The sequence below is a fragment of the Portunus trituberculatus genome, unplaced genomic scaffold (genome assembly GCF_017591435.1).
Source record: "Portunus trituberculatus isolate SZX2019 unplaced genomic scaffold, ASM1759143v1 PGA_scaffold_511__1_contigs__length_28260, whole genome shotgun sequence".
Classification (NCBI taxonomy): domain Eukaryota; kingdom Metazoa; phylum Arthropoda; class Malacostraca; order Decapoda; family Portunidae; genus Portunus; species Portunus trituberculatus.
Window position 1 is genome coordinate 2,394 of NW_025541679.1, and position 14,351 is coordinate 16,744.

General features: G+C 50.8%; 1 protein-coding gene across 1 annotated transcript; it reads right to left on the reverse strand.

Moving 5' to 3' along the window:
* Positions 1-216: 216 nt before the first annotated feature.
* Positions 217-742, reverse strand: LOC123500905 (histone H2A). Its single transcript, XM_045249474.1, has one exon. The coding sequence runs from the start codon at positions 650-652 to the stop codon at positions 281-283; it is 372 nt and encodes a 123-aa protein (XP_045105409.1). The 5' UTR covers positions 653-742; the 3' UTR covers positions 217-280.
* Positions 743-14,351: the final 13,609 nt, after the last annotated feature.

A 14,351-nucleotide genomic window follows, 5' to 3' on the forward strand; every position in this document is an offset into this window, starting at 1 on the left:
ACACGGGCTCTAATCCCATAATTTGCTCAGCGCAAGGTGTTTTTTTTTTTTTTTTTTTTTTTTTGCAGCGCTGCAGGCCGGAACAAAAAAATAAAGAGAAAAAAAATCTACCATTAGCATTTCTATCATTCATTATCAAAAAAATATATATACCATCATTATTATTAATATCATTGTTAACACTATAGTCTATTCAATTCTCTAGATGTGTCAATGTGTGGCTCCGAAGAGGAGCCGGATATATATACTTGTTGGTGATGATATTGAGGAGGAGAGGGATTTACTTCTTCTCGGTCTTCTTGGGAAGGAGCACAGCCTGAATGTTTGGCAGCACGCCACCCTGTGCAATGGTGACCCCGGAGAGGAGCTTGTTAAGTTCCTCGTCGTTCCGGATGGCCAGCTGCAGGTGACGTGGGATGATGCGAGTCTTCTTGTTGTCGCGGGCGGCGTTGCCGGCAAGCTCGAGGACTTCGGCGGCCAGGTACTCCATGACCGCTGCAAGGTACACGGGGGCGCCAGCCCCCACTCGCTCGGCGTAGTTGCCCTTCCTCAGGAGGCGATGAATCCTGCCGACCGGGAACTGGAGTCCAGCACGGCTGGAACGGGACTTTGACTTTCCCTTCACCTTTCCTCCTTTGCCGCGTCCGGACATGGCGAGTAGTGGTAGTAGGTGGGATTAACAAGTAGTAGTGGTATTATTAGCAAGTAACACTCCGTCAGCTGCGGGAGCGAGTCGGTGTGTTGTGCGTTATCTGTTCTTCGGCGGGCTCGTTTCCTCTATATAAAAGGAAGATCGGATCAGCGCGTAACACGTAACGCCCAACCGGGAGGCTGGCTCTCGCGGCGACTCGCGATCCTGAGCAGGATTGCTTACATAAATGGCACTCTTCAAGTCGGGTTCCTTTGGAGTATGACTTAATGAACACCTACAGACACTATGACCCAGATATTATTCTCATCAACAGCCATGGACTGAACGACGAGACGCGACTTAAGATACCAGGCTATAGAGTATATCAGCAAAATAACAGTAACTCTCACAATGACGGTGTAGCCATTGCCGTGAAAAGCAGGCTTCGACATAAAATCGAGGATGGTTTTTTATCTGAGACGTTAGCAGTAGAGACAGACTCACCCGACGGACCCATCCTCATTGCCACTAGCTACCTCCCCCCCCGACGACCTTACTTACCACACCCCGACTTCCTCCGTCTTCTACGCAGACAGACACCAGTCTTCCTCGTAGGAGATCTAAACGCACGACACCCTTATCTGGGGTACACCACCACCAACCAAGTTGGGAGAGACATAGTGGACTACTTTCGCCGACAGACTGCTTGCCACATTGGACCTCACTTCCCCACCTTTTTCAGCCATCACACCTCGTCATCACCTGACATCGCCCTGACCAACAGAGCCAACTTCCTTCATTACTCTCTGTCTCCAGGACCTTTGACGACTAGTGACCATGTCCCTATTATTCTTGACATATCCACTTCTCCTCTTCTAGTCCCTAGCCTTCAGACATATAAGTACAACAGGACCGACTGGGATGCTTTCAAAGCGGACGACACCTTACGGATGACGGACCTCCCAGACATCTCTTACGGTTCCCTAGAGGAAATAGACGAAGCACTGGAGACCTGGATGACTAAGGTAAAGACAACTGCGACTCGACACATACCACAAACGACATATAAACTTAGGTCGGCCCCGGCCTTCTCGGGCTACGCAGCTGCTCAGAATTCAATTCAGGGCATTGCGAGACAGAGCAACGCTGAGAGGATGGACCCACGACGATTTCAGGCGGTACAACGAGCTAAAGGTTGCACTGCAAGACTCACGACAGACTGAGGCTAGAGAGCACTGGAGTAGGAAGTTGGCTGGCTTAGCTGCCAACTACCGGGACCCCAGGAAATTCTGGCGAGAACTCAAGTGTCTTTCCGGGAAGACTTCAGGACCAGACAGCTACCTAATAGACCACGCAGGAGACAAGAAGTTTACGAACGACGACAAAGAACGACTATTCACGTCCATATGGGACCGCGTCTACAGAGAAGACTATGACGACGACTTTGATGACAACGACCAGGTGCTGGATTACATGGCCGGCTCCGTACAAAGGACCTACCCATATGAAAACGCCGATCCTGCCCGTCTTACTGGTACTTCTCCCTTGGACTGTCTTATCTCGACCCAGGAACTGGCCTCCGCCATCAAACGCGGCAGGCCGACGTGTCCTGGGGGAAGTAAGATTAACAGTACTATACTCTCACATCTTTCAGATTCTGCCTTTCCAGACTCCGGGATATCTTCAATGCAGCACTTTCCGCTGGCTACTTCCCCGACGGGTTCAAGCAGGCCGAGATGAGGATGATTCCGAAGGCCGGCAAACCTCCCACAAGACCGGAGAACTACCGGCCCATCTCCTGCTTGAGGTACCTGGGAAGTTGCTGGAAAGGATTGTCACCTCGCGGCTACGCATCCATCTGGAGATTGGTAACCACCTTCATCCGGCGCAGTATGGCTTTAGAAGTGGGAGGGGCACTGTGCACGCCATCGCACTGGCCACAGAGACTATGGCCCTACACCAGGCCAACAGCTTCCGCTGTAACCTAGTTCTGCGGGACGTGAGTAAGGCGTTTGACCGGGTCTGGCACCTGGGATTGAAGTACAAGATACTTCGCCTGGGCCTGCCTGGCCCGGTTGAGCGCCTTCTCTGTGACTTCCTTGATGATAGGACAGCCAGGGTACGAGTAGGGGGCCACATAGGGCCGCCTTTCTCCCTGGCCACAGGAGTCCCTCAGGGAAGTGTGCTGTCACCCACCCTATACAACATCTACACCAGCGACTGCCCTCTCGCAGGCGCTGGTATTAATATACTGTATGCCGATGATGTTTCACAGGTCGTTCACCACCCAGGCCGTTCCAGCAGGATGACGAACGCCCGCACCAGCAGAGAGATCGCCCGGGTCAACGCCTTTGAGAAGGAGTGGAGGATCAGGACCAACATGGCCAAGTTCACCGTGATCCCCTTGCTACAAAAACCCCCGCACCACTGCTCGTGGATGGGGATGACATCGAGTTCAGTCCCAGGGGTTCACTCTTGGGACTGGCTGTGGCCTCTATGGGATACACCTCCCACGTGTCCCAAAGGGTAGCAAGAGCAAAGTCAGCCCTCGCCAGGTTGTACCGCTTTAGGGACTTGGCCACTGGTCTTAAGCTCCATCTAGTTAAGGCTCTAATTCTACCTATTCTTTCTTACCCTCCTGTTCCTCTGCATGCACTCTCCAAAACAGCTATCAGCAGATTGCAGAAAGTGCAGAACAGCGCCCTGAGGTTCGCATTTGGTACGAGATGGGACGACTTCACCACCTCGGCTTCGCTTCACGAGGCCGCGTCCCTCCAAGCTCTCAACGTTCGCCTCCACGAGATGGCCACCAAGGTGTGGCAGCGGATGGAGGACGAGGGTTGGGATCAGTACCGAGAACTACAGGCCCTGCACGAGGAGACTCCAAACCGGCAGCACGCTTGGTTTCCGAGAAGTCTCCTAAGACTGGAAGAAGGACAGCCACAGCCGAGATACAGGTGAAAGTTATAATACCTTTTTGTAAAAGTCCACTCCCATATAAAAATTTCATCACCTGTATCCTTTGACGCTTCCCTCCTATTACTATGTTATACTCGTAGATATTAAATAACTTACAGGAACTTCACCATGCCTTGTTCATACCGCCAAACGACCTACGAAACGCGAACTGCTGATGTTGACGGAGAGAGCCTGTAGCCTATCGAGAGACGAGGACCAGGAAGATGACTGTGCAGCGGATCAACGAAGACAAGGCACCTTGGGGATCTGTCAGGACTGATGTCATCTCCAGATGACACCGACGGCAGCCCGGTGCCGGTTCCTTCGGTGTGGCTCCCCTCTCACGCCCTACGCCCTGAGTTGTTGGAACACTGGCCTACGTTCCAGCAAGGGGTACCTGACCCCCGGGATGCTTGCAAAACTCCCGGCAGTGGGGCTGAGATCCAGGGACGCACAGATGAGGGATCGTGCCAGGACGGACATCGTGCAGACGTCACCCCTGGCCGCCCTACGAACCACGTCTTCGCCATCGACTCGACTACGACCATACCGTGTCACCTATTACGACTACTACAGGATCAAGACATTCTTGTGCGCCACTATCTGTGCCTCCACACTTAAAAAGTGGAAAAAACAATGACAATAAGTAACATTTCAGTGTATATATAGCTATTTTTCTTTTTACCTGTAGCACACCCACAGCAGCACGGGTGGTTTTCCTCCGGGAGCTCCGGTTTCCACCCAGAAGGCATCTGTGCTGCTGTGGGAAGGTGTAATCAGCATATGTATATATTTCTAGCCTTTCTTGTAGATTGTGTAAATAATGTATGTCTTATGCCTTTCTTGTTGACTCTGTAAATATTGTATGTAATAAGGTATAATGTAACCCTCCCCCTTCTCACTCTCTCACAGCAGTATGGGTGGTTTTCCTCCGGGAACTCCGGTTTCCACCCCTGCCCCCATCGTACTGCCCTGTGACATTCATTACCTTACAGCTGCAGGCCGGACCGCCCGGCAACTTTTTCTCTCCTACTGTATTTCTATATTTCCTCGCTTTTTCTTCCAGTGTACCAGTCTCGGTACACTCTACCCCTTCTAATGTAACCACTTTACTTAATAAACTTTGTAAACTTTGTAAACTTTGGTGCAACACACCACACACACACTCACTCTCTTCTCTTTCCAGGAGACGGACGTGTCGCTGCGTAGCTCGCCCCTTGGCTGTGAGCCTCGCTTACAGCCAATCAGCGGTCAGCTGCCCCGCCCCTCACCTTGCCCCGCAGTTCACACTTCACCGCCGGCAACGAAGGAAGAAGGATCTCCATTTTTCTCCTTGTCTGGGAGGATCTCCTCCCGGCCAATCAGCGGCTGGCTGGGCCACGCTTCTCTCTCTGCTGAGCTGTGAAGTGAAGCAAGCTTGCCTCGCAGATAGGTGAGGTTAAGCACCGCCCCGGCCCGCACAAACTTGGATGGGTGACCGTCTGGGAAGGTTTTTTCCTTGCGAAGTGTGTTTTTTGTCTAGTGCAGTGTTGTGTCGTTTCTTTTTGTGAAGTGCAGTGCAGTGATGCGTTTTTGCAGTGTTGTAGTGCAGTGCAGTGCAGTGCAGTGTACCAGGATCTCCATTTTTCTCTGTGTCCGGGAGGATCTCCTCCCGGCCAATCAGAGGCTGGCTGGCCCACGCTTTTCTCGCTGCTGAGCCGGGAAGTGTTGTGCTTCGTGTGGGAACAGCCTAGCCAGCGATGGAAAATGCAACATAGTGCAGCAGTGCATCAGTGCCCAGGATTACTTCAGTTCTTCCCCCTCCAGTGTTTTTCCGCCCCCAGTGCCCAGGATTACGCGGTCTTTCCCCTCCCAGTGTAGTGCTGTGTTTCTCCCAGTGCCTGCCCCTCAGTGCTTTTTCCGCCCCCAGTGCCCAGGATTACGCGGTCTTCCCCCTCCCAGTGCAGTGCTATCTTCAGTGGTTGGCCGTTTCAGCCGTGTCTTTTAGGCACGAGACATGACCTGACGCCGCCATGGGTCGCGTTAGGATTAAACACCCCCGCTCCAAAGAGTTGGGGGTCAGGAGGTCCCTTTTGGCCCTCCTTTCCCCAGGGGTGATGGTCACGAGACTCATTCCCACTCAGGATGCCATCATCGTCCTAACCCCGACGGACCAAGACGCGGATGCCATCTTCCAGGATGGCCTCCCATCTCGCCTGGCGGCTGAGGGCTTCTCAGCGGTAGTTCCGCCGGAGCTGCGTGCCCAACGCACCATCATCTGTTTCAACCTGGATGACCTCGTTTACGAGAACACTCCAGAGGACATCACTGCTGAATTGGGAGCTCAGCACCCCTGGGCTGAGGCGGAAGCAGTCTTCAAGTTTCCGCGCTCCTCCACCGTGAAGATTACCTTCACAAGCAGCGACATGGCCAGGAAGGCGCTCAAGGAAGGGATTCGTCTCTTCCACATCAACATCCCAGGCCACCAGATGAGGCAGGAATTCTATATTCCGCTCTTGACCTGCAACCGCTGCAATGCTGTGGAGGATCATCCCACCAGCAGCTGCCCCCAGCCACCTGGATATGTACAGTGCTCCGAGTGCTGCAGCAAGGAGCACTCGTACAGAGACTGCCCTGCCACCGTCAAGAAGTGCCTCAACTGCGGCGGCGAGCATAGCGCCAGAGCTATGCGATGCCCCACGCGGAAGGAGGCGCTGAAAAAAAAAGAAGAGGCATCGAGGAAAGCTCGGGGGTCTGATTCCACTACCTACGATCGTGCCGGCCAGCCGGCAAGACCCCCCGCCGGGCTCACTGCACCAGACCTCTCGCAGACCCTGGCAGGCCTCTTGAGCCTGTTTCATGCTCATCTGACCAACCTCTCAACACCTGGTTGCTTCCAACAGACATTGTCGGCCAGCCTTGCCAGCAACGGTCTGCCGGATGTTAAACTTCCGCCGCCTCCACCTCTTCAGCCCTCAGAAACCGTCATGCGGGTCCTCGCCATGATGACTCCCAGCACGGTCGCTGCTGGGTCTGCTGCCGCCAACACCTCTCCCGCCTCTCCCGCCTACTCACCAGCTCCCGCCAACGCTACCCCCACGGCTTCTCTTGGCACGCCCTCCTCCAACGACGACGACGACGACGAAGATACCCCCGGGGAGTCCGAGAGTGACGACTCCGACCAGGATGAGCCACCTCACGAGGACACCCGGTTTGGTTTCCTTGCCAGGTCAAGCAGCAGGAGGAAGAAGTCTCCTGCCACACATGAGGACTTTGAGTTCTCTATCAGGAACGGGAATCTCCTCCTCTGCCACCCTGGCCCTCCTGGACTGGACGAAGTCATCTTGGACCACGTAAGGCGGAACTTGGACTCCCTCAGATCCTGGACCACCTTCTCCACCGAGGACTTCGAAAGAGCCAGGAGTGACACACGTCAAGTGATTAGCGACCTCCTTAAGGGCAGACTACCTGCAGCACGTGAGTAATGGCCAGACTACGCATAATCCAGCACAACGTTCTCTCCTGGGACAACCGTAAGTTTGACCTTAGCAACATGTATAGACAATATGACCCTGACATTATCCTTCTTAACAGCCATGGACTAATTAACGATGAGAGACTTAAAATACCAGGTTACAGAGTTTACCAACAAAATATTAGCAACACTCTTAATGACGGGGTCGCCATAGCCATTAAATATCACATACAACACAGAGTTGAGGATGATTTCTTATCTGAGACTCTTGCAATAGAGCTAGATACTGCAGCCGGACCATTATACATTGCCACAAGCTACCTTCCCCCACGGCGACCGTACTTACCCCATCCAGATTACCTCCGCATTTTTCGCAGACAGACTCCAGTTTTCCTAGTAGGAGACCTGAATGCCCGACACCCTTACTTGGGTTACACTTCTACAAACCAGGTAGGGAGAGACATCATAGAGTACCTACAGAGACACACTGCTCTACACATAGGACCATTCTTCCCCACGTACTACTGCTATCGCTCCTCTTCCACTCCTGACATCGCCTTGACCAACAGAGCCAACTTTTTCCACTACTCTCTCTCGCCTGGTCCCCTCACTACTAGCGACCATATTCCAATTGTTCTTGACATTTCCTCCTCCCCTATACTCATTCCTTCCACTAGACTCTTTAAATTTCAAAACACTGACTGGGACGCCTTTAAAGAAGACGAGGACCTGCAGATGACTAACCTACCCGACATTACTTACGGATCCCTAGACGACATTGATGACGCCTTGGACAAGTGGATGTCAACGGTGAAGAACACAGCAGACCGTCACATTCCTAAGACCACTTACAAACTCAGGTCGGCTCCGAGGCCTTCCAGGACCACGCAGCTGCTTAGGGTTCAATTTCAGGCACTGCGGGACAGAGCAACGCTGAGAGGCTGGACGTACGACGACTATAGACAGTACACCCAACTAAAGGTTGCACTGCAAGACTCTCGACGGACCGAGGCCAGGGAGCACTGGGGGAGGAAGCTGGCTTGCTTAGCTGCCAACTACCGCGACCCCAGGAAGTTTTGGAGGGAGATAAAATGCCTCTCAGGTAGAACGTCTGGTACTGAGACTTACCTCACTGACAACACAGGAGCCAGAAAACATACTAACAGTGACAAAGAACATCTTTTCACATCCATCTGGAGTCAGGTCTACAGGGACGACTTTGACGACGACTACGACGACAATGACCGTGTGCTGGAGTACTTGGCCACCGCAGTGCAAAGGATCTCCCCATACGGCAACGCTGATCCTGCTCGTCTTACCGGTAACTCGTATTTAGACTGCCTCATTTCCTCCCAGGAGCTCTCTGCCGCTATAAAACGCGGCAGATCCACATGCCCGGGAGGAAGTAAGATCAACAGACTAATTCTCTCCAATCTTCCAGAGTCAGCTCTTTCCAGATTGCGGGTCATCTTCAACTCTGCACTCTCAGCTGGGTACTTCCCTGACGGGTTCAAGCAGGCGGAGATGAGGATGATTCCTAAGGCCGGGAAACCTCCCACTCTTCCTGAGAGCTTCCGCCCCATCTCGCTGCTAGAGGTACCGGGGAAGCTGCTGGAGAGGATCATAGTCTCGCGGCTTCGTGTCCACCTGGAGGATGGTAACTACCTGCACCCAGCGCAGTACGGCTTCCGCAGTGGCAGGGGCACCGCTCATGCCATTGCGTTGGCCACCGAGACACTGGCTGTCCACCAAGCCAACAAGTTCCGCTGCAACCTCGTCCTGCGTGACGTAAGTAAGGCGTTTGATCGGGTCTGGCACCTTGGTTTGAAGTACAAGATTCTTCACCTGGGCCTGCCTGGCACGGTTGAGCGCCTCTTGTGTGACTTTCTCGACGACAGGTCTGCAAGGATCAGGGTCAGGAGCCACCTCGGCCCAGAGTTCCCCCTCGCCACCGGAGTCCCGCAGGGCAGTGTGCTGTCGCCGTTGCTTTACAGCATCTACACAAGCGACTGCCCTGCCTCGGGCGCCGGGGTTAATGTACTATATGCTGATGATATTTCTCAGGTTGTGTTCCATCCAGGCCGCTCCAGTATGATGCTGAACGCTCGGACTAGCAGAGAGATCGCCCGCATCAACTCTTTCGAGAAGGAGTGGAGGATTAGGACCAACATGGCCAAGTTCACCGTTGTACCCATCGCCACCAAGACCCTCGCTCCACTGCTGGTGGACGGGGACGACGTCGGCTTCAGGCCCAGGGGCTCTCTCTTGGGCCTGGCTGTCGGCTCCATGGGGTACACTACTCACGTGACCCAGCGCGTGACGCGAGCAAAGGCAGCCCTCGCCAGGTTGTACCGGTTCCGAGACTTGGCCACCGGTCTGAAGCTCCATCTCATTAAAGCCTTAATCTTACCTATCCTTACCTATCCACCTGTTCCTTTGCACGCTCTCTCCAAAACAGCCATTAGCAGGTTGCAGAGAGTCCAGAACTGCGCGCTGCGGTTCGCCCTTGGTACCAGATGGTACGATTTCATCAGCTCGGCCGCGCTTCACGAGGCCGCGTCCCTCCCTGCCCTCAACGTCCGCCTACACGAGATGGCGGCCAAGGTGTGGCAGCGGATGGACGACGAAGGGTGGGACCAATACCAGGCGCTTCAGGTTCTGCATGAGGAGGCCCCCCGACGTCAACACGCCTGGTTTCCTAGGAGCCTTCTCAGGCTCGAAGAACCACCACCAGAACCGCGATACAGGTGAATGTGTGCTCTCCTTTCCGTTCTGCTTCATATTCACGCATTTTACTATAGCTAACCTATCTACCCTCTCTCTTACCCGTTGTCCCTGCGTTCCTGTACTTCTTCCCCTGTACTCCTTCCCCTTCCCTCGTACCTGCTGTACTGTAACCCGTCTTCACCCGCTCTTTCACTTCCTTCCTGCATTTTTTGCCTGCATGTCCTTCTGTACTCCCACTCCATCCGTTCTACATGAGATACTCCCAGTATCGGTGCAACACAACACAACAACACACACACAGTTCTCTGCAAGCAGTTGCACAGTACGGACGTCTCTGCATCTCCCCAGCGAAGCCGAGAAGAACACCAAACCTGTCTCCTCATTGGTCGGTTCCCCGTCTCCCACGGAGCGGACAGGCTGAAACCAATCTGGGTTGCTGCGCCGGGCTCGGTCAGCCCCTGGTTGGGTGACCTAAACTTGTTACAAGTTTACTGTTTGTGAACCTTAAAGAACTGAAAAGGATTCCAGACAACTGAGCAGCCTAGCTCATCTTAGTTTGTTTTAGACAAACGATCTTTCTCTACCACCAAATTTCCTTTTCTGCCTTAGTGTCCGCCTGCTGGCGAAGGTGAACCCCAAGGCTATATGCGTGAGGGGGGCCCTTAGAGGGCTGCCTTAAACCAGCAGGTTAGGTTGGGCAACAAGCTCGGGTTAGAGTTAGGTGCAGTCCAGGGTGGTCGCGACGGTCACTAGTGATCGGGTCACTAAACTGGTCTGCATAGGCAGGCTCCTCCATTTTTTCTTTCCACAGCTGGGTCGTATGTCGGGCTTCGGCCCCTTGTAGGATTCTTTTACCACACATCACTACCACTATCTGCTCACGGCTTCACACACACACACCTACACCCTGCACCGCCACCACTATTTGCTCACGGCTTCACTCACATACACACCAACACCCTACAACACTAAGACATCCATGCAACCATGGCGAGGGTCCGGATCAAACACCCTCACCCCAACAACCAGTCGAAACTGCAGCTACTACGCGCCCTCTCGGAGCACCTGATCTACGCGACTCGCATCATCCTGACTCCGGACTCTTTCATCGTTCTCACTCGCTCTGATGAAGACATAGACAGCATCTTTGAAAAAGACTGCAATGAGACGCTGCATGAGGCGGGCTTTGAACCCATCCTTCCTCCAGAAATGAGGGCAAAGAGAACAGTCCTCGTGTTTAACACTGATGACTACATCCTCTCTCACTCCGAGGATGAAATAAAACAAGAAATTATCCACGAGAACATCTGGATCAAGCAAGGGATCGACTCAATCTTCAAGATCCCCTCATCAAAAATCATCAAAATCTGCTTCAACAGCACCAATGCTGCTAAACTGGCTACTGATAAAGGTCTTCTAGCCTTCCACATGAGCATACCATCATATAATGTAAAAGTGGAAGAATTCATTCCCATTACCACGTGCATGAGATGCTATGCTATAGAGCAACACACTACCAACAAATGCACCATGCCAGAAACACACACAGTATGCTCAGAATGTGCCAGTGATAAGCATACATGGAAATCATGCACATCGAACACCAAAAAATGCCTCAACTGCCATGGTCCACACCGCACATTAGCAAACAAGTGCCCCATGAGAAAGAAAATCAAAGAAGAGAAGAGAAAACAAAACATAATCAACAGCAAATCATACAGCCAGGCCACCCAAAACACCACAAACTCCAACAACACAAACATAAATAACATCAACATTGAAAAAGACACGGCCACAAGAATTCTAACGTGCATCCTGCACTCCCATCTGCTGAACATAAACAACCCTGGATCATATAATGATGAGCTAAACAAGCTATTCAAGCTCAATAACCTTCCCTCCATAATCCTCCCTCCCAACCCGCCATCCAAAGACATCATTAACCCAAAAACAGACCACAAAATCAACACCAAGGAGGTCCAGGTGGCCAACGAGCCAGAGGAAGTTCTAGAGGAAGAAACAGAAATTGAAGAAATAGAAGAAGAGGCAGAAGAATCAATCTTCACAACACAAGCTACTGGAAAAATAAAACCACTACAACCCACACCAACTCCAAAAATACAAGGGAAAAATATTGGCCTAAAACTAATCACAAAAAGAACAGCCGGATGGCCGGATGATCTAGAGCCTGCTGAAATAAAAAACAACATCAAAAAAGGAATCTATAAATTTACATATACTTCAACAGCTTACACTGACGAAGAAATCCTCTCACTGATCGCCAATGACAAAATCAACCTATCAGGAGTGTTTACGACTCTGGACACCGCAAACTTCAATAAGATCCGCTGCGGTGTAGAACACGAAAGCACCACTCACAAAAAGATTACCCGCACCACAAACAAATAAACTCACTCACACTACCCACACCACAATCAACACCAACAGATACAAACAAAACACCATGGCTAACAGACACACAATCACCATATTACAACACAACGTACACACATGGAAAACCAACAAAAACACACTATCAAACATTTACAGGGAATTAAATCCTGATGTACTACTGCTAAACAGTCACGGCCTACCACAAAACGAACACATAAAACTACACACATATCACACATATAACATCAACTCATCTGGAGAACCACATGATGGATCTGCAATCCTCATCAAAAATAATATAAAACACACACTCAAAGACAACTTTGACACAGACATACTACAGATCACAATAGATACCAACACGGGACCAGTCAATATAGCCACAACCTACCTCCCCCCCAGACGCCCCTACCTTCCATTCACAGACTTCCACACCCTTGCCAAACAAGCACAACCCACATATATCATTGGCGACTTGAATGCCCATCACCCAACACTTGACAACAGACCAAGCAACACAGTAGGGAAATCACTCATAAAGATGGTTCAACTTAACCAGTTACAACACTTGGGCCCCAACTTCCCCACCTACCTCTCACACAACGCAGCCACCACACCAGACACCATATTCGCCAACAGACACACATACCACAACATACACACCCAACAAGGACCTACCACCCCCTCTGATCACCTTCCTATCATCATCACCATCACTTCACAACCCATACACATACACTCACCTCCAACATATAATATACATAAAGCAGACTGGGAAAAATTTCAGGAAATAGCCACTTTAAAAACACAAGACATAAACACGCAACCAGACATCACACAAAACACACTAGACTCCTCTATAGAACAGTGGATCAACGCTATAAAATACTCCATGACACAAGCCATCCCCACCTCCAACAAAAAGACCACTCAAAAACCAATCTACAACAACAAAATAAAAGAACTACAATTCTGGGCAAAAAGACTACTCGACAACAGCATATTACAAGGATGGACATACACAACATACATTGCCTACAAAAAGATCAGACAATACATCACCGAGGAATGCAAAACACAAAATAGAGTTAACTGGGAAAACAAAATAAAATCACTCAACACTCTCCACTCCAACCCCCAAAAATTCTGGCACAACATTAAAATATTAAAAGGCAATCCATCCACTCCCACACCCTACATAATCAACAACAACCAGAAAATTTTTAAACCTGAAGACAAGGAGGTTATTTTCAGAGAGATATGGAGGAATGTCTTCAGAATAAGCCCACAAGAAAATCAACAATATGACCAAGCAACAGAAAATATGGTGGACGAATACTATAACAGGCACGCAGAACAAATACATCCACATAAACAAGGCGACCCACACAGACTCAACACAGACACCTACTACACACAACACATCACACCCCACGACATCAAACAAACCATCAAAACATTAAAGAATAACACCCCAGGCGAATCAAAAATAAACAAAACAATACTCCAACACCTACCAGAAGTAGCTCTAGAATGCTACACTAAATTATTAAATATCTCCCTCTCTATGGGTTACTTCCCCCGCCCCTTTAAACATGCCAAACTAATACTACTACCAAAACCAGGCAAAAACAACACGGATCCCATCAATTACCGCCCCATCTCCCTCCTTGAAGTCCCGGGAAAAATATACGAGAAAATTATAAACAAAAGAACACGCACATACCTCGAAACCAATACCATCCTTCCCAATACACAGCACGGATTCCGCCCGCTCGCTCCACAGACACAGCAACCGCTACCCTAACAGAAGTATTAGGCAAAACACTCGCGGAGAGAAAGCAATGCTGCATAGCACTCCGAGACGTGTCAAAAGCTTTCGATAAGGTATGGCAAAAGGGATTAAAATTCAAAATCAACAACACCGGCATGCCATCGCTACTTAAAAAATTACTGTGTAGCTTTCTAGACAACCGCACAGCAGCCATATCTCTACACAGCTACACAGGCCCACCATTTCAACTCCTCAGCGGGGTACCTCAAGGAAGCTCAATCTCGCCTACTCTATACACACTATACACACACGACACACCTACACCTATCACAGACAGCACACACATTATATACGCAGACGACATAACACAAATCATCACCAACACAACACAACTCTTCGCAAGTTGAACGACG